The following is a 20,468-nucleotide window of genomic DNA, read 5'->3' on the forward strand; positions in this document are numbered from 1 at the left end:
ATAGAAGGGGCTTCAATCAAAGTGGGTTCAGAATTAATACGTTGCTTCATAAATGGATTTTTTCCAGATAATGAGAGTATTATGAAGTTAGATGGAATCAGCATCAACAATGGTGTGGAGAAAAATGAGAAGATGTCAGCCACTGACTTCACAAATAAGCACAGTGCCCTCATTCTCCCTCGTATGGATTCGATGAATGATAAGCAAGAATGTCAGGTTACAATCATAGCCCAGTGATCACCTATTGTAAAGAGTTTACAAAGATCAGAATGTTTCACATAAGCCTGGATTCTATAAAAGGCACTATGAGCGGCAGCTGCCTACAAAAGTGACACCAATTGTGTGTCAATCACTTGATGGCGCCATTTATAGAATTGCAGCTACTAAGTCACAGATAGGAACCGGAAATGTAGGCCATAAAAACCCTGGTCTTACATTTCAGGTGCCTATCTGTGATGAGAATCCATTTGTGGAGACTCAATCATTTTTTAAAAATGAGATTATAATTGCTTTTAAACAACACAATCAATTATCATGTTGATTAAAGACAAATCAACCATTAAAAGCAGTGCCGTTAGGATACAGTTTGTAGAATTTGGGCCATAGTTCTTTCAGTAAATAATGAGCCATTCATTTCTTTCCTAGCTTTATTCTGCCTTTTAAAATATTAAATACTGTATACTTTTTATTATTAGAAGTCAGAGTTAAGATCTTTGCTCTACTCTGTCAGTCGCTGAATGTATTGAATAGAAACTGTCTGCAATAGCCTTTAAAGTCTGTTTTTCTGCTTTTATCATGTAAAGTTTGACTAGTCAATATAAGAATAAAAAGATGATTCTGCTCTACATTTTATGAATTACTAGCTGATGCCCCGGCGTTGCACGGGTATTTAATTATAGCAATAACACTGTAAATGGATTCAAATAAAGATACTTTATAGTGGTGAATGAAAGTATTTTTTTACAGCTTAATAAAAAGTACAATATTCAAATTATAAAGTGAAATATTTGACAAAATGAATACAATACAACTAACACAAAACGTGATTATAAACAACAATTTTAGTTTCACCTCCTGGAGCAAGAACATATAAATTCTTGGGTGAACCCACCCTTGAGCAAGCAAAATAGAGTTGTGGGCCGTGAGACCCCCAGAACATATCACCCCAGGTAGTGAGGGATCTGCATACCAAGTTTGTCCAAATCGGTCAAGCCGTTTTTGAATTACAGTGAGAATGGCAGCTTTTTACATATTTTCCATTGACATGAATGGGTGAAATCTGATGTTCTGTTTGTAGCTCCGCCCACGTGTGCAGGAGGGCCGTGAGACCTCCAGAACATATCAACCCAGGTAGTGAGGGATCTGCATACCAAGTTTCGTTCAAATCGGTCAAGCCGGTTTTGAATTACTGTGAGAATGGCAGCTTTTTACATTTTTTCCATTGACATGAATGGGTGAAATCTGATGTTCTCTGATGTTCTGTTTGTAGCTCCGCCCACGTGTGCAGGAGGGCCGCGAGACCCCCAGAACATATTACCCCAGGTAGTGAGGGATCTGCATACCAAGTTTCGTCCAAATTGGTCACAGTGAGAAAGGCAGCATTTTTTCCATTGACATGAATGGGTGAAATCTGATTTTCTGTTTGTAGCTCCGCACACGTGTGCAGGAGGGCCGCGAGACCCCCAGAACATATCACCCCAGGTAGTGAGGGATCTGCATACCAAGTTTCGTCCAAATCAGTCAAGCCGTTTTTGAATTACAGTGAGAATGGCAGCTTTTTACATATTTTCCATTGACATGAATGGGTGAAATCTGATGTTCTCTGATGTTCTGTTTGTAGCTCCGCCCACGTGTGCAGGAGGGCCGTGAGACCCCCAGAACATATCAACCCAGGTAGTGAGGGATCTGCATACCAAGTTTTGTTCAAATCGGTCAAGCCGGTTTTGAATTACTGTGAGAATGGCAGCTTTTTACATTTTTTCCATTGACATGAATGGGTGAAATCTGATTTTCTGTTTGTAGCTCCACCCACGTGTGCAGGTGGGCCGCGAGACCCCCAGAACATATCACCCCAGGTAGTGAGGGATCTGCATACCAAGTTTCGTCCAAATTGGTCACAGTGAGAATGGCAGCTTTTTACATTTTTTCCATTGACATGAATGGGTGAAATCTGATTTTTATGTTTGTAGCTCCGCCCACGTGTGCAGGAGGGCTGCGAGATCCCCAGAACATATCAACCCAGGTAGTGAGGGATCTGCATACCAAGTTTCATTCAAATCGGTCAAGCCGGTGTTGAATTACTGTGAGAATGGCAGCTTTTTACATTTTTTCCATTGACATAAATGGGTGATATCTGATTTTCTGTTTGTAGCTCCGCCCACGTGTGCAGGTGGGCCGTGAGTCCCCCAGAACATATCACCCCAAGTAGTGAGGGAGCTGCATACCAAGTTTCGTTCAAATCGGTCAAGCCGTTTGTGAATTACTGTGAGAATGGCAGCTTTTTACATTATTTCCATTGACATGAATGGGTGAAATCCGATTTTCTGTTTGTAGCTCCGCCCACGTGTGCAGTTGGGCCGCGAGACCCCCAGAACATATCACCCCAGGTAGTGAGGGATCTGCATACCAAGTTTCGTCCAAATTGGTCACAGTGAGAATGGCAGCTTTTTACATTTTTTCCATTGACATGAATGGGTGAAATCCGATTTTCTGTTTGTAGCTCCGCCCACGTGTGCAGGAGGGCCGTGAGACCCCCAGAACATATCACCCCAGGTAGTGAGGGATCTGCATACCAAGTTTCGTCCAAATCGGTCAAGCCGTTTTTGAATTACAGTGAGAATAGCACTTTTTACATATTTTCCATTGACATGAATGGGTGAAATCTGATGTTCTGTTTGTAGCTCCGCCCACATGTGCAGGAGGGCTGTGAGACCCCCAGAACATATCAACCCAGGTAGTGAGGGATCTGCATACCAAGTTTCGTTCAAATTGGTCAAGCCGGTTTTGAATTACTGTGAGAATGGCAGCTTTTTACATTTTTTTCCATTGACATGAATGGGTGAAATCTGATTTTCTGTTTGTAGCTCCGCCCACGTGTGCAGCAGGGCCGCGAGATACCCAGAACATATCAACCCAGGTAGTGAGGGATCTGCATACCAAGTTTCATTCAAATCGGTCAAGCCGGTGTTGAATTACTGTGAGAATGGCAGCTTTTTACATTTTTTCCATTGACATAAATGGGTGATATCTGATTTTCTGTTTGTAGCTCCGCCCACGTGTGCAGGAGGGCCGCGAGACCCCCAGAACATATCACCACAGGTAGTGAGGGATCTGCATACCAATTTTTGTTAAAATCGGTCAAGCCGTTAGTGAATTACTGTGAGAATGGCAGCTTTTTACATTATTTCCTTTGACATGAATGGGTGAAATCCGATTTTCTGTTTGTAGCTCTGCCCACGTGTGCAGGTGGGCCGCGAGACCCCCAGAACATATCACCACAGGTAGTGAGGGATCTGCATACCAATTTTTGTTAAAATCGGTCAAGCCGGTTTTGAATTACTGTGAGAATGGCAGCTTTTTACATTTTTTCCATTGACATGAATGGGTGAAATCTGATTTTCTGTTTGTAGCTCCGCCCACGTGTGCAGAAGGGCCGCGAGACCCCCAGAACATATCACCCCAGATAGTGAGGGATCTGCATACCAAATTTCGTCCAAATTGGTCACAGTGAGAATGGCAGCTTTTTACATTTTTTCCATTGACATGAATGGGTGAAATCTGATTTTCTGTTTGTAGCTCCGCCCACGTGTACAGGAGGGCCGCGAGACCCCCAGAACATATCACCCCAGGTAGTGAGGGATCTGCATACCAAGTTTCGTCCAAATCGGTCAAGCCGTTTTTGAATTACAGTGAGAATGGCAGCTTTTTACATTTTTTCCATTGACATGAATGGGTGAAATCTGATTTTCTGTTTGTAGCTCCGCCCACGTGTGCAGGAGGGCCGTGAGACCCCCAGAACATATCAACCGAGGTAGTGAGGGATCTGCATACCAAGTTTCGTTCAAATCGGTCAAGCCGGTTTTGAATTACTGTGAGAATGGCAGCTTTTTACATTTTTTCCATTGACATGAATGGGTGAAATCTGATTTTCTGTTTGTAGCTCCACCCACGTGTGCAGGTGGGTCGCGAGACCCCCAGAACATATCACCCCAGGTAGTGAAGGATCTGCATACCAAGTTTCGTCCAAATTGGTCACAGTGAGAATGGCAGCTTTTTACATTTTTTTCCATTGACATGAATGGGTGAAATCTGATTTTTATGTTTGTAGCTCCGCCCACGTGTGCAGGAGGGCCGCGAGATCCCCAGAACATATCAACCCAGGTAGTGAGGGATCTGCATACCAAGTTTCATTCAAATCGGTCAAGCCGGTGTTGAATTACTGTGAGAATGGCAGCTTTTTACATTATTTCCATTGACATGAATGGGTGAAATCCGATTTTCTGTTTGTAGCTCCGCCCACGTGTGCAGGAGGGCCGCGAGACCCCCAGAACATATCACCCCAGGTAGTGAGGGATCTGCATACCAAGTTTCGTCCAAATCGGTCAAGCCGTTTTTGAATTACAGTGAGAATGGCAGTTTTTTACATTATTTCCATTGACATGAATGGGTGAAATCTGATGTTCTGTTTGTAGCTCCGCCCACATGTGCAGGAGGGCTGTGAGACCCCCAGAACATATCAACCCAGGTAGTGAGGGATCTGCATACCAAGTTTCGTTCAAATCGGTCAAGCCGGTTTTGAATTACTGTGAGAATGGCAGCTTTTTACATTTTTTCCATTGACATGAATGGGTGAAATCTGATTTTCTGTTTGTAGCTCCGCCCACGTGTGCAGGTGGGCCGCGAGACCCCCAGAACATATCACCCCAGGTAGTGAGGGATCTGCATACCAAGTTTCATTCAAATCGGTCAAGCCGGTGTTGAATTACTGTGAGAATGGCAGCTTTTTACATTTTTTTCCATTGACATAAATGGGTGATATCTGATTTTCTGTTTGTAGCTCCGCCCACATGTGCAGGAGGGCTGCGAGACCCCCAGAACATATCACCACAGGTAGTGAGGGATCTGCATACCAAGTTTCGTTCAAATCGGTCCCACAGCATTTTACATTTTTTCCATTGACATGAATGGGTGAAATCTGATTTTTATGTTGGTAGCTCCGCCCACGTGTGCAGGAGGGCCGCGAGATCCCCAGAACATATCAACCCAGGTAGTGAGGGATCTGCATACCAAGTTTCATTCAAATCGGTCAAGCCGGTATTGAATTACTGTGAGAATGGCAGCTTTTTACATTTTTTCCATTGACATGAATGGGTGAAATCTGATTTTTATGTTTGTAGCTCCGCCCACGTGTGCAGGAGGGCCGCGAGATCCCCAGAACATATCAACCCAGGTAGTGAGGGATCTGCATACCAAGTTTCATTCAAATCGGTCAAGCCGGTGTTGAATTACTGTGAGAATGGCAGCTTTTTACATTATTTCCATTGACATGAATGGGTGAAATCCGATTTTCTGTTTGTAGCTCCGCCCACGTGTGCAGGAGGGCCGCGAGACCCCCAGAACATATCACCCCAGGTAGTGAGGGATCTGCATACCAAGTTTCGTCCAAATCGGTCAAGCCGTTTTTGAATTACAGTGAGAATGGCAGTTTTTTACATTATTTCCATTGACATGAATGGGTGAAATCTGATGTTCTGTTTGTAGCTCCGCCCACATGTGCAGGAGGGCTGTGAGACCCCCAGAACATATCAACCCAGGTAGTGAGGGATCTGCATACCAAGTTTCGTTCAAATCGGTCAAGCCGGTTTTGAATTACTGTGAGAATGGCAGCTTTTTACATTTTTTCCATTGACATGAATGGGTGAAATCTGATTTTCTGTTTGTAGCTCCGCCCACGTGTGCAGGTGGGCCGCGAGACCCCCAGAACATATCACCCCAGGTAGTGAGGGATCTGCATACCAAGTTTCATTCAAATCGGTCAAGCCGGTGTTGAATTACTGTGAGAATGGCAGCTTTTTACATTTTTTCCATTGACATAAATGGGTGATATCTGATTTTCTGTTTGTAGCTCCGCCCACATGTGCAGGAGGGCTGCGAGACCCCCAGAACATATCACCACAGGTAGTGAGGGATCTGCATACCAAGTTTCGTTCAAATCGGTCCCACAGCATTTTACATTTTTTCCATTGACATGAATGGGTGAAATCTGATTTTTATGTTTGTAGCTCCGCCCACGTGTGCAGGAGGGCCGCGAGATCCCCAGAACATATCAACCCAGGTAGTGAGGGATCTGCATACCAAGTTTCATTCAAATCGGTCAAGCCGGTATTGAATTACTGTGAGAATGGCAGCTTTTTACATTTTTTCCATTGACATAAATGGGTGATATCTGATTTTCTGTTTGTAGCTCCGCCCACGTGTGCAGGTGGGCCGTGAGACCCCCAGAACATATCACCCCAAGTAGTGAGGGATCTGCATACCAAGTTTTGTTCAAACCGGTCAAGCCTTTTTTGCGTGATCGCGGCACATACACACACACATACATACACACATACATACCTCCGATTTTATATATATAGATTTTAAGTAGGGGAGTAAATTTTGGGATATCATATGGGATATATTCTTATTATATTTACTTACCACCTGGATGTCGTACCTGACTCTGTGGGAAGAGTGTTTGGCCTTGAAAAAATGAAAATCTATATTTAAGTATTATAGATAAATGGACATCAGTATGAGCTCTCGAGATATAAACGAGGGGTTTTATGAGCTCAGGCAGCAACTCATGGGTGACCAGCACCAGACATAAGTCTAAATGAGCACTGCCTCATACATCATTTGGTCCAAAATGTGCAAACTGTGCAAATAAATTAATTAGGTACTAAATGGGTCAAGGTCAAACAATCACACCGGGGAAAACATTTTTAACCAAAACTATATAGACTGATCGCCTGTGAAGCAGTTTGTAGTAGGGGCTAACATGGTCGCTTTTTTTCAATCCAAATATAAAGCGGACCGCTGTGTTTTGAACAATTCTAAGTTTCCTCACTGTTTTTTGGGGTATACCCATATAAACGATATTGCAATAGTCCAGTGTAGAAAGCACTAGCGATTGCACTAGTAGTCTAAATGATAATGGGTCAAAGTATTTTTTGATTGTCTTTAACTTCCATAATGTTAGGAAACATTTTTTTACCACTATGTTCGTGTGTTCAACCATTGTTAAATGTGTGTCTAATGTGACTCCTAATATTTTTATTGTTTTAGTAATCGGGTAGACACAATCTTTTACACATAACGTTGTTTTGGTAATTTTGTCTGTTGGGCTTGCAAAGAAGACTTTTGTTTTTTCTGTGTTTAGTTTCTGTTTGAAGTTTAATGTCCACTGTTCTATTTCAGTCCCGTTGTCCCGAGCCACCGCTTTGGGACGCCGAAATGTCCAGTTTTCTGGGACAGCATCCTGAAGCTGTGCGTGGTGACAAGGGGACGGTCAGTCCAGTGCCAAATCCCTGCAGTGTTTGCTGTGCCCGGCTAATCCTGCTGCTGCCGCCGATGTTCCTTCCTGGGCTGACTTCAGCATGCAAACTGAACCCATAATCTGGGCTCCAACGTGTGCATGCCGGCTTCCTTTCTCTTCCCTCTGAAACCGGAAGTTACGTCCCGGGGGGAGGAGAAGAGAAGGGAAGCCGGCACGCACACATTAGAGCCTCAGAGCAGGAGTTCACTACAGTTCACTACAGGCAGTGACAGAGGGAAGCTAAGCGAGACACAGAGGGAAGCTTACAACTTGCTTCGGGCCTTCCTCGCTGCCGGGTCCGACTCCTTCCTACTTTCCGCGAAGGCAGGACCCAGCAACGAGGAAGGCCCGAAGCAAGGAAGAGCAGCAAGTTATAAGCTTCCCTCCGTCGCTGACCTATGGAAGATAGGTCAGCGATGGAGGGAAGCTTGCGACTCTGCCGATGGGAGAGATGGGAAGAGAAATGATGCTGCTGCACCCAAGGGGGGGAGGGGGAACAGAAAAGCTGCTGCACCCGAGAGGGGAAGAGAAAAGCTGCTGCTGCTGTACCCAAGGGTGGGGGGGGGGAGAGGGGAAGAGAAAAGCTGCTACTCTACCCAATTGGGGAGGGGATAGGGGAAGAGAAGTGCTGCTGCTGCACCCAACTGGGGAGAGAGAGGAAAGGGAAGGGAGAGGAGAGGAAAGAGATGTCATGGGAAGGAGGGAAAGGAAAGGAGCTACCAGACCATGGAGGGGGGAGAGATGTCAGAGTATATGGGGAGAAGGGGAGGAGACAGATGCCAGACCAGGAGGAAGGAAGGAGAGAAAGGAAGAAGAGATGCCAGATAATGGAGTGGGAGGGGGAGTTGGAGGGAGAGGAGAGAGATGGGAAGGAGATAGAGATGCCAGACCATGGGATGGAGTGGGAAGGAAGGAAGGAAGGAAAAGAGAAGAGAAGAGAGAGATGCCAGAGCATAGGGGGAGTGGGTGGAGACAAAGGCTGGAAGGCAGTGAGGGGGACATAGGAAGGAGGAAACGATGACACTAAGGATATAGGAAGGGACACTAAGGACATAGGAAGGAGGCACTGGGGGCACTAAGGACACAGGAAGGGGCACTAAGGACATAGGAAGGAGGCACTGAGGGCACTGAGTACATAGGAAGGAAGGAGGGAGGGAATAGAAAGGGACAATTGTTGGGTCTGAGAGCAGAAAGAAAGAAATGAAAGAAAGGCTGCACAGTCAGAAGGAAACGCAACAAGAGACTCATGAAATCACCAGACAGCAAAGGTAGGAAAAATGATTTTATTTTCAATTTAGTTATCAAAATGTGTCTGCCTTGATAATTTATATCTGTACTATATTTGTCTATTTTTCTATAGTTACTGAGGTGACATTGCATATTTTAAAGCCATCTGCCCTGACATCTTTGAAACCCCCCAAATATAAATGATAATTAACATTTTCTCTGTGTATAGTATGCTTTGTGGTTTTAAAAAAAATTTATGGTTACCATTATGAATTAATAAGATATTATGTGTACATGAAAAATGAATGGAAGAAATTGGGGGGGCGGAGCTGTGGACGGGGCTAGGGCAGGGTTGGGGCAGGACTGAATATTAATAGATGTCCCCTTTTGATGAAAAAAATAAATGGTCACGTTATGTATGCTCCAACCACCTCTTCCTGCACTAAAGTCTAAAAGCAGGATTCTCTAACCGGTGGTTGTCAAACAACACTGGTTACAGAATCCTGGAACTGTGTGCCCCCCGCAATGATTGCAGCAGGAGAGATGCCCAATCTCTCCTGACGCGATCCTCTGTGACCTCCCCGAATCTTCCCCAGCAGGAGATGCCCAAATCCTCCTGCTGGATACAACCCCCCACCCCTGTGTGATCATCAGTAGGAGGGTGCCTATCCCTCCTGCTGGACACAAACCCCCGTGCAATCATTAGCAGAAGAGTGCCCAATCCCTCCTGCCGGACACAACCCCCCCAAACCCCTGCCGGACTGTGCCCTCCCCCCACGGATCCCTCCCTCTAACCTGATGTGATAGCCAGCCAGACGGGTCCTCTCTCTGGCCAACATGCCTTCCTCTGAATGGCAGGCCCGCTCCTTCCCGGTATATTGGGGGATGCACTGGGAAGGGGCCTAGGGCCTGATTGGCCCAGGCGCTTAAAGCCTCGCCTATGCTTGGCCCAGGTGCCTAAGGCCTCTTCAATAGGCAGGGGCCTTAGGCGCTTGGGCCAATCAGGCTCTAGGCCCCTTCCCAATGCATCCCACAATGCACCGGGAAGTGGCAGGCCAGCCATTCAGAGGAAACGGGCCTGCCCACCGGAGGACCCAACCAGCCGGTTAGAGGGAGGATCCAGGGGGATTGGGGTATCCATGGGGGTGGGGGCGGAGGGGGCTCCAAGGGGTGGGTGGGTGGTCCTGAAGGGGTTCGGGGGGAAGGGGTTTCAGTTGGGGGGTTGTGTCCGGCGGGAAAGATTGGGCATCCTCCCGACGATGATCATGCGGGGTTAGGGGGTTGTGTCCAGCAGGAGAGATTGGGCATCTCTCCTGCTGGGGAAGATTGGGGGGAGGGGGGGTTGCGGGGATCACGGCAGGAGAGATTAGGCATCTCTCTTGCCAGGGAAGATGGGGGGGGGGGCTCACTTGGGATTAAGGCAGGAGAGATTGGGCATCTGTTCTGCTGAGGAACATTCGGTGTGGGGGGGGGGTCACAGGGGATTGTGGTAGGAGAGGTTGGGCATCTCTCCTGCTGCGATCATTGCCAGTGTGGGGGGATGGGTTGCCTGGGCCACTGAGCTGATTGCGGCAGCCCTGATCAGCTCAGCGGCCCGATTCGCAACTTATACCTGTTATGATTTGGTCTTTGTCAAAATGTATAAGTTCCATCTGGCAACCTGTCAAACCTTTTTGATTATGGCTGCCGGATGACTAAGTCTAGGTTGGCCCACATCTCACCCACCTCCCACCATAGCCACTCCTCCAAAAATGTCCCTTTTCGATCTAGGCGTTGTGACAGAGCCGGTACCTGTATTCTCCAGAACCTGGTCTCTGCTCACCCGAGCGCAACTCCGGCGTGCTTCCGATGAAGGAAGGAAGTCCTGTTGGTATCTTTACTTGTCAGGAATCAAAAATCCAAAAAAAACAACAAATCAGCTTTACTGGTTCAAAGTCACTTTATTCAGTGAAACACTGATGGGAGCACCGTCTCCCTTAAGCATTCAAAGAAGAATCAAAGTCCAAGTAGAATGCTTATCCAAATATCAAAAATAAAGTATGGAGTGGACCCACCGGAATGGGTTTACCACTGCTACCTTCAATCAGGCAATTCAGGTAAGTAACAATTCAATAATGCAATTACTAACAGAACTCTAGAGGGGTGGTCTTTATCCTAAGAAGGTAAAGGAACCTTTTTCCCTCTCACACAAGTTCTGGGCCTCCAAGCTCAGCAAGTCTTAAAGCTTGGCTGTAACCAACAGAGAAGCTGTTGGTGGGGGAGGGGAGTAAAGGAATTCACTTCTCACTTTTCTGATACTTCAGAATGCCAATAATGGCCCCACTATCCCGACCTGGATCTTAAGTGAATTCTCCCCAAAGTAACAACATTTACTTCCCTCACATTCACATACATGAGTCCCCAATTCAGGCCAATTGAATCAACTAAAAAAAACGTTTGTTTTTTTTTTCCTTAGCACAAGTCTATGCAGTTTCCCACACCCAGCACTACTGCACAACAATACTCTATTAAACAGAGAAAGCTCCTGCCTGCACAAACCTCCAGACCTGCCACTTATCCTCACTCCAGGAGCATGTCTTCAGGCAGTCCAAGGTTTTCTCCCCAATCCATGGGTTCAGGCAGAGCTGGCTGGTTGGCAATAGGGTCAGTGTCAGCTTCCTGCATTATTACATCCTCACAGTCAGGAACATAATCAGGAGAGACCCTTCCCTGAGCTGGCTCAGGGCCAACTAACTTTCCTCTCCTCAGAGCAGCCTCTATATTGTTCAACCGAACACACCCTGCTCTCTGAGGGGGAGGAGTTACCTGCACTGTTTGCTTAGCTTGTCTTGGGTTTTTCATTATGGGTCTCAGCTGAGAGTGAACAGGAGGAGGGAGGTTCCTCTGAAGCTCTTCTGAGCTGTTCTGCTCCCCTTCCTCTACTCCCTGCAGTTCAGCCTGCTTTAAGTTAAAGGGGAATCCACATTTTCCCCTGGGACTAGTCACAATCCTATCCCCGTGGTTAGCTCGCTGTATGACTGGATAGGGTTTAGTCACCGGCAGCTCTGGGATGAGCGGAGCCACAGGGGACGGATTGTGACATACCCTCACCCTTAAGGATTGATTGTCCCTATTTTCCAGGGGCAACTCACTATCCTCTTGCATTCGAGACAGAGTGTCAACATTCACACTTAACTTGCCATGGCGATGCTCAATATCGTTTCCGGGGTCTATTTGCCCTTTTCCCTTGACTTAGGGGTGGTGGATCAGAGTCCTCAAAATCCTCCGGCCATCTCAACAGGGGTGTCTCATAAGGTCCTGCTAAGGCCCCTTTATCCTGATCCTGAGGACTTTCCAACCCCTCTACTCTCTGGGCAAGGGCAGCTACCACCTGTGTGATATCCCCTAAGTCTTCCTTTTTTACTTGGGCAATCTGAACCCTCACTTCCTCCAGGTCCTGTTCCATTCCCCTAAAGGTATCCAGTACCTTTTCAAAATGCTGGGCATGTTGTTCCAGTTGTTCTTCCTGTGCCCGTTGTTTAGCTACCCAACTTTCTGCTTTCCCAGTTTGGTTTGTTAGTTCCCCGCAAGTGTTCTTTATTTCCATAACGCTACATTGAATAGCTTGCTGTTGGGCTTCATTTTCCCTTATTTGTCCCTGTACTAACTTCAGTTGTGCAGTAATTTGTGCCATAAGATCGGTCAGCTTCCCTGACTCCCGTTGACACTGGGCAGTCATTTCCTCCCTGGACCGTTGATTATCTCGGTCTAGGGGATCCTTCCAAGCTTGGAATTTGGCTTCGGTTTGGGTTCTTACGTTAGCTTCCCAATCCTTTCGTGCTAGTGTCAATTCTTCTCTCAGTTTCAGTATCTCGGCATCTAGTGCGGCTATTTTAGCGGCTTCTATATTTCCCCTCAGCTCAGATCCTAATTCAGAGCGAGACCTCCTTTCTATAGTTCCTACCCCTGTGGACCCGAACCCTTGCTCTCCTCTGCTGGTGTCCGGGAGACGGGACCACTGTACCAGGTTGGGGTGCCAAATTCTCTCACAAATGAGCTGAGCTATACGATCCCCAATTTGCACCTTGTACTCGCTATCACCCTGATTGACCAGGAGTACCGCGACATTGCCCCTAAAATCTGGGTCAATGACCCCAGCGGCCACATCAATTGACTGCTTTAACGCCAATCCTGACCTTGGAGCTATCCGCAGATAGGCACCTGGCGGGGGAGATACCTGTATATCAGTGTTTATCAGGGACCTTCCCTTAGCAGGGATAGTTTGTTCACAGGCGGCATATAGGTAATAGCCTGCAGCCTTAGAGTAAGCCCGTGTGGGTGCTTTGGCTCTATCGGACAGCGGAGCCCACCGAATTGTAGGCTTCCCATATTTAGGTTTTAACCCCTTAGCCCGTCGTCTTCCCTCCAGTGAGGCGACTAAGCTCTCTTCTACCCGACTACCCAACACACATTTACTCGGACTCCCCTTTTCCTCAGGCACTCCTATCCGTGCCCGATTCAGCCAATCTCTTCCCAGGATTAATGGGTAAGGGGTTGTCTTTAAAACTGCCACTGATATGCGGGTTTTTTTACCCCTATGTTGTATGGTCAGGGCTCTGAGAGGGTATTCCTGTGTCTCTCCGTGAATGCAGGTGATGGGTACTTGCTTCGCCCCCATCTCCTGATCTCGGCCCAATTCCCCCCATAATTGCTCTGATACGACAGACTGCTCAGCCCCAGTATCGACGAGAGCCGAGACCTCCCTGTTGGCCACTGAGACTATTACTTGATATTCTTCGGGAATCTGGGCCCCAGGCCTCTGAGTTATTATCAAATCCCTCGTCACCCTACAGTACCTCTGGGTATGCCCTATTTTCCCACAACGATAACACCTCGGGGTTTTCTCAGGGACAGGCTCCTTCGCCCTAGGATACCCTGTAGTTCTCCTAGGCGGGTCCTGACCTCGGCTGTCCTTAGCTTTTCCCAGGCCTAGTAGGGTGGTTGTCTTTTCCTCCTCATGGGCGCCCTGGGCGTCCAAATAGGCTTCTGCCACCTCTAAGGTCTGGGCTAGGGTTTTGCAGCCCTGTTTCTGCACCCAGCCCCTCAAATTCTTTGGAGCGGATTGCAGAAACTGCTCCCTGATCAACTCCAATACAATAGCCCGGGCATCCCCAATCCATGGACTAAGCCACCGCTCAGCCAGCTTGGACAGCTTTTGAGCAAGTGCCTTAGGCCTTTCCTTATCCTGCATAAGGGTTGCTCTAAACCGCTGACGGTAATGTTCCTGGGTGTAGCCTAAGTACTCTAGGATATGTGTTTTCACCATCTGGTAATTGTTAGCTACCTCCGGGGCTAGTGTCTGATAAGCAGACAGGGTTTCTCCTGCAAGGCATGGGAGTAGCCTTACAGCCCACTGACCCTGAGGCCAACCAGCAGCAGTAGCTACCCTCTCGAATGCGGATAGGAACTCATCCGGAGCATCCGCTGGTGTGATCTTGCACAGATTCAGCGTGGCTAGAGGGTTAGCTGCTCCTGAGGGTTGTGGTAAACTACTATGTCCAGGCTCACTGCCTGCAGATGTCGATGGGTTCTGCAAAATTCTAGACAGTACTTGCGTTTGCTCCCCCATCGCCAGCACCATCTCATCGTGTTGCCGCCGAGATAGCTCCTGGGACCGATACCATAACTCTTGGTTGGTTTTTAACACTGCTTGTAAGTCCTCGCTTTGCTTCTGTCGCTCCGCCGTCAGGAACGCTATCAGCTGTTGCTGGTCCATCGTGCCGGGTAACCTACAAGAAACAAAGAGAGAGACCAACCCAAGTGCGGTACCACTATATAAGGGTAGTCAACCTCCCTCACCCCCCTGGTCAAGCCTCTTACCAGAGCGTAAGGTGAGTCTTCGCCTTTTGTTTGTAGGCCTCCTTGGCCCCCAGTCGTATAGCTGCGTTTCTGTCCTCTTATCTTAGCTTCCAGCTCCCCTTGGTCCTCTTCCGACACCGGTTCACCGTGAGCTAAACAGGATCCCTCTGGTCACGAGCTTCTTCGGCGCTTCCGGCGGAAGACTCAGGAAGCAGGCCCTCCAGGACAGGAACCAATACAACAAACTAACATAACAAACTAAAACAACAAATTAGCTCCAAAGTCCAAACTTTTTTTTTTTTTTTTCCAAATATATTAAATTTTTTTTTCCAAAAGTTCCACCAGTGTCCAGCAGGAGGCGCTCTATCCCACTCCTGATACCATATGTGACAGAGCCGGTACCTGTATTCTCCAGAACCTGGTCTCTGCTCACCCGAGCGCAACTCCGGCGTGCTTCCGATGAAGGAAGGAAGTCCTGTTGGTATCTTTACTTGTCAGGAATCAAAAATCCAAAAAAAACAACAAATCAGCTTTACTGGTTCAAAGTCACTTTATTCAGTGAAACACTGATGGGAGCACCGTCTCCCTTAAGCATTCAAAGAAGAATCAAAGTCCAAGTAGAATGCTTATCCAAATATCAAAAATAAAGTATGGAGTGGACCCACCGGAATGGGTTTACCACTGCTACCTTCAATCAGGCAATTCAGGTAAGTAACAATTCAATAATGCAATTACTAACAGAACTCTAGAGGGGTGGTCTTTATCCTAAGAAGGTAAAGGAACCTTTTTCCCTCTCACACAAGTTCTGGGCCTCCAAGCTCAGCAAGTCTTAAAGCTTGGCTGTAACCAACAGAGAAGCTGTTGGTGGGGGAGGGGAGTAAAGGAATTCACTTCTCACTTTTCTGATACTTCAGAATGCCAATAATGGCCCCACTATCCCGACCTGGATCTTAAGTGAATTCTCCCCAAAGTAACAACATTTACTTCCCTCACATTCACATACATGAGTCCCCAATTCAGGCCAATTGAATCAACTAAAAAAAACGTTTGTTTTTTTTTCCTTAGCACAAGTCTATGCAGTTTCCCACACCCAGCACTACTGCACAACAATACTCTATTAAACAGAGAAAGCTCCTGCCTGCACAAACCTCCAGACCTGCCACTTATCCTCACTCCAGGAGCATGTCTTCAGGCAGTCCAAGGTTTTCTCCCCAATCCATGGGTTCAGGCAGAGCTGGCTGGTTGGCAATAGGGTCAGTGTCAGCTTCCTGCATTATTACATCCTCACAGTCAGGAACATAATCAGGAGAGACCCTTCCCTGAGCTGGCTCAGGGCCAACTAACTTTCCTCTCCTCAGAGCAGCCTCTATATTGTTCAACCGAACACACCCTGCTCTCTGAGGGGGAGGAGTTACCTGCACTGTTTGCTTAGCTTGTCTTGGGTTTTTCATTATGGGTCTCAGCTGAGAGTGAACAGGAGGAGGGAGGTTCCTCTGAAGCTCTTCTGAGCTGTTCTGCTCCCCTTCCTCTACTCCCTGCAGTTCAGCCTGCTTTAAGTTAAAGGGGAATCCACATTTTCCCCTGGGACTAGTCACAATCCTATCCCCGTGGTTAGCTCGCTGTATGACTGGATAGGGTTTAGTCACCGGCAGCTCTGGGATGAGCGGAGCCACAGGGGACGGATTGTGACAGCGTACAGAGACAGAGTAAATGCCTAAGCTGGTTTTAGATACATCAAAAAGCAGTTTTGATTATGGGTACTTGGACGATCTGTCTTTTTGATCATCCTAGTACCGATTTAGGCTTCTTTTTGGACTTTTTTTTTTTTTTTAATCATTATGAGCCCTTTACTCTCCACTTCAAACATGCCACACTACAGGAAAATTAAAAAAAAATACTTTTCTATCATCTGGTGTATACATGCAGAGAGGCAAATTTATCATGGACTGTTACTGTATATTCTGCACTAAGCCTTTTAAACGTGCAGTAAGAAAGCGCTAGTGCTTACCGCAGTTTAGTAAGAAGAACCCTAAATAAATATTACAACCATATTCAACAGTGAAATTTTGAATAAAATTTTATTTTAGTTAACCTCTGGGATTACTCTTTGGGCTCCTTTTACTAACCATGCGCTAAATGAAAAATACTAACGCAAGCTATATGGAGGCGTTAGCGTTTAGCGCGTGCGATAACGCTTATTGCGCCTTTATAAAAGGAGCCGTTTATGTTTTGGGAAGGTAGGTTGTGACCCTATTACTTTCACTGTTTAGAGGCTTGATCTATCCTTTTTATTTTTTTGTGGTTGAACATGAACTCATGACTTGAATGAATTTCTTTGTATGATTCAGCGAACAGCTATTAGAGCATGAACAAAGCAACAGCAAAGGGAGGTTTTTGTACAGATCTATATCACTGTGATATAGCACCCGAGCTGCTCCACTGTGCACAGTAATAATGTGCAGCATCTTCACCTTGAACTGTGCTGATTCTGAGAGTGAAATCGGTCCCAGATCCACTGCCGCTAAACCTTTCTGGTGTCCCAGTGAAGCGCTGCGAATCGTCATAGATAAGAAGTTTGGGAGCCTTCCCAGATTTCTGCTGGTACCAATGAATATATTCAGCTGAATTGCCTGTACATTGGATGGTGACTGAGTCCCCCACCAATACTGATAAGAATTCTGGAGACTGAATCAGTTCACTCTGCCCACTGGAATCTGGAAACAGAAAATCCAAAGACATGAAAAGCAGTGCACAGTATTTTAAGTTGAACTGATTTATTCTCTTGTATTAAACTACAGTATAGACTAGCAGAATATATTGCAAAAACAATTCAATGCATTCTGCTTCAAATCTTGCTATTTAATTATTACCAGGAATCAATAAAAGTAACATCCACATAAACAGAGTCTGAGGCATCATCCTTGTTCTTCTGGATTAGGAGCTTCTCAATTATAAGCCTTCGAGTATGGAATGAAACTTTTTATAACGGCACCGAACAGAGAGAATAGACACCTGCAGTAGAATATGCAAAACATTTGATCTATATAAAGTCACTTCCTTTGAGTCTCAGGGTAGGAAATGGTACTATAGGGTAACCCACTATCTCATTTTATTACCATTATATGGAGGATGCTAATAACAGAGGCCACATATAGTAGTAATTAAAGGGCAGAAACAGAACCTTTCCTAGCAGCAAAATCTATTTTAATACAATATGTACTGCAGTATTTATACTAATGTGCTTAAAGGCATCTAAAAGGTTCATTTTAGCTCATATAAAGGGGATGTGCAATCCAATCTAAGCCAGTTCATGAACCAGGCAGATTTCAGCCTATTTAAGGTCTAGGAAAATGTGTTACTTTTACTTAGGGTCCCTTGGGAAAACATATATGGGATTCAGGATTCCCAACTTCACTATGGATTTTGCAAAGAACTGCTTTTATCACTCAGATATAATTACTACTACTACTTATTTCTATAGTGCTGCTAGACGTATAAAGTATTGTACTGTACTTTAAAACATTCAAGAGACAGTCCCTGCTAAATAGTGGCTTAGCCCCCTCCTCTCCAGTCCCCACTCCTTCCATGCCTTCCTCTCCACCCTCTGCTCCTTCTAAATCCTCACGCCACACTCGCGCCCTTCCTTCCCACCCCCATACCTCTTTAAATCTTCACCAGCGCAAGCAGCTTTTCCAGCCCTCTGTTCTCACTGGTGTTGCCATTCCCTCTGATGTCACTTCTTGGCCCCATGGCCCGAAAGTGATTTCAGAGAGAGCCAGGCCTGTGCAAGCAGCAGGATAGTTGATCACACTGGCAAAGATTTTAAAGAAGTACGGGGGCGGGGAAGGGAGGGTGTGAGCATGGCATGGAGGGGGGGGGGGGGCAGAAAGAGATGCCTACACCCACCACCAAGATGGTGCCTGGGGCAGTCCCCCCCCCCCCCCGCTTTCTATGCCACTGCTCGATAGAGCTTAGTCTAATCAAACAGGCCAAGAAGGGGGTTAGGGAGTTACTCACGCATGGGTGTTTTACAAGTGAGTGAGGATTAAAAGTTAAAAGCAAATTTAAAAAAGTGGACTTTAGTCTGGATTTGAATTCTGCAAGGGACAGAGCTTGACACACTGATTCAGGCAGCCTGTTCCAGGCATATGGTACAGCAAGAGAGAAATTACCTCAGTTTGTCTGTCAATCCCCTTCCCATGTTTAAAAGCAGACTGAAAACCCACCTTTTTGATATAGCCTTCAATCCTTAACCCTACTCCTCTGCTCTTCAAACCAGCCAATTAACCGTTCCCCTTAACTGTATCCATGACATCCTGTTTTGCAGGATTACTCATATTTTCCACAAATGGTACACATCTTACAAATTCAACCAGGGGTATGTAAACTTATAACTGTATGCAATACTATTGTATTTTGAAGTGTGCCCCCATTGGAACCCATGCTTGGATGAAATGTGGTTATATTGGACTGTTTTTCAGTTTCCTCAGTTTGCAGTTTGCAACACTAAAGTTGCTTTTAGATTTCACAGATTTTCTTGTCACTTAGATCTGCTGTTATCCCACACCATTTTGCTTTCTACATCCTATGCAAGATGGAGCTAAAAGAGTCTTTCATTTTACAATGAACACCAACCCAGTGAGGTAAACATCACTTTTGGGAAACTATAAGATGACATAACTGTTCCTTTTAATTTTGAAACATATTAGGGGGGGAGGGGGGAACAACATCCGGCAGGTGACAGTTCTACTTATTTTTAATAATCAATTTAATTTACTCCTCTGTGATGTCCCTAAAATTATGGGAAGAAATTATCCCACCTAGGGCAAGATTTCATCAGTTTCTGAGATGTACCTGCTGTCATCAACTTCATAGCCAATGCACTCTAAAATGATCCAGTATGGAGAAAATAGGTCCTACCTGATCATTTTCTTTCCATTAGTCCTTCACATTATTCCAGACCAGTGGAACAGTCTTGTCCATTGACCAGCAGCTGCAGATAGAACTCAAAGAAGCATTATCCTATATAGGTCCTTACCAAACACAGCCCTTCAGTATTTTACATCAACAAGCAGAGAGAACCAGGAGAACAAGACCTCGGCTCGTACTGCCTCTACCAAAAGCCTAGACCTTTAGCTGCATACTTCAAGTCACCTGGTCTGCTTTCTCATTCTTTAAAAAAAAAAACAAACCCCACGAGGATGGAATCAAGGATTGCCTCCATTTATACCCATCTGAGCCCTTCTCAACCTTGGAGGGCAATGAATAAAGAGTCAGCGCAGCTCCAGCAATGTCACGCAGAAAGAGGGAGGGCCTCCGAATAGTGTGAAGGACTAATGAAAAGAAAATTATCAGGCAAGACCTAATTTCTCCTTCCATAGCATACTTCCCACTATTCCAAAACACTGGTATGTTCAAAAGCAAACCTTTGCAAAGGGGGGGGGGGGGGGCCCTGGCGCAGCTGTCTGTAAAATCTCTACTCCAAATCGAGCATCTGAATGCACTCACATCCACTCTGTAATGCATAACAATGCAATGAATAGACAACCAAGTGGCCACTTTATAAATTTCACCTGGAGACAACAGGGTTGATTCAGCCTATGACGATAACATGTGCCTCACTGAGTACGTTTGCAAAAGAGCCTTTTTCCCTGCAAAAGTGCCTTTTTCCCTGCCAGCAAATACACCAAATTGACAGCCTCTTCCAACCATCTTGCAATCATAGGCTTCAATACAGAAAAGCCATGCTTTAGACTGCCCCAAAGGAAGAACAACCTATCCGACCTCAAGAAGTCATTAGTAACCTCCAAATACCTGACAAGAGCTT

The 20,468-nt window shown here is 46.0% G+C and overlaps 2 gene segments (V, D, J or C); both read right to left on the reverse strand.

Moving 5' to 3' along the window:
• The window catches only part of LOC117363895, a 286,323-nt gene that overhangs the window by 155,901 nt on the left and 109,954 nt on the right, over positions 1-20,468 (reverse strand).
• LOC117363963 lies at positions 16,993-17,584 on the reverse strand. The segment is given in 2 exon segments: positions 16,993-17,355; positions 17,512-17,584. Coding segments are annotated over 2 exon segments (354 nt in total).

The sequence above is a fragment of the Geotrypetes seraphini genome, chromosome 1, assembly GCF_902459505.1.
Source record: "Geotrypetes seraphini chromosome 1, aGeoSer1.1, whole genome shotgun sequence".
In the NCBI taxonomy this organism is placed as follows: domain Eukaryota; kingdom Metazoa; phylum Chordata; class Amphibia; order Gymnophiona; family Dermophiidae; genus Geotrypetes; species Geotrypetes seraphini.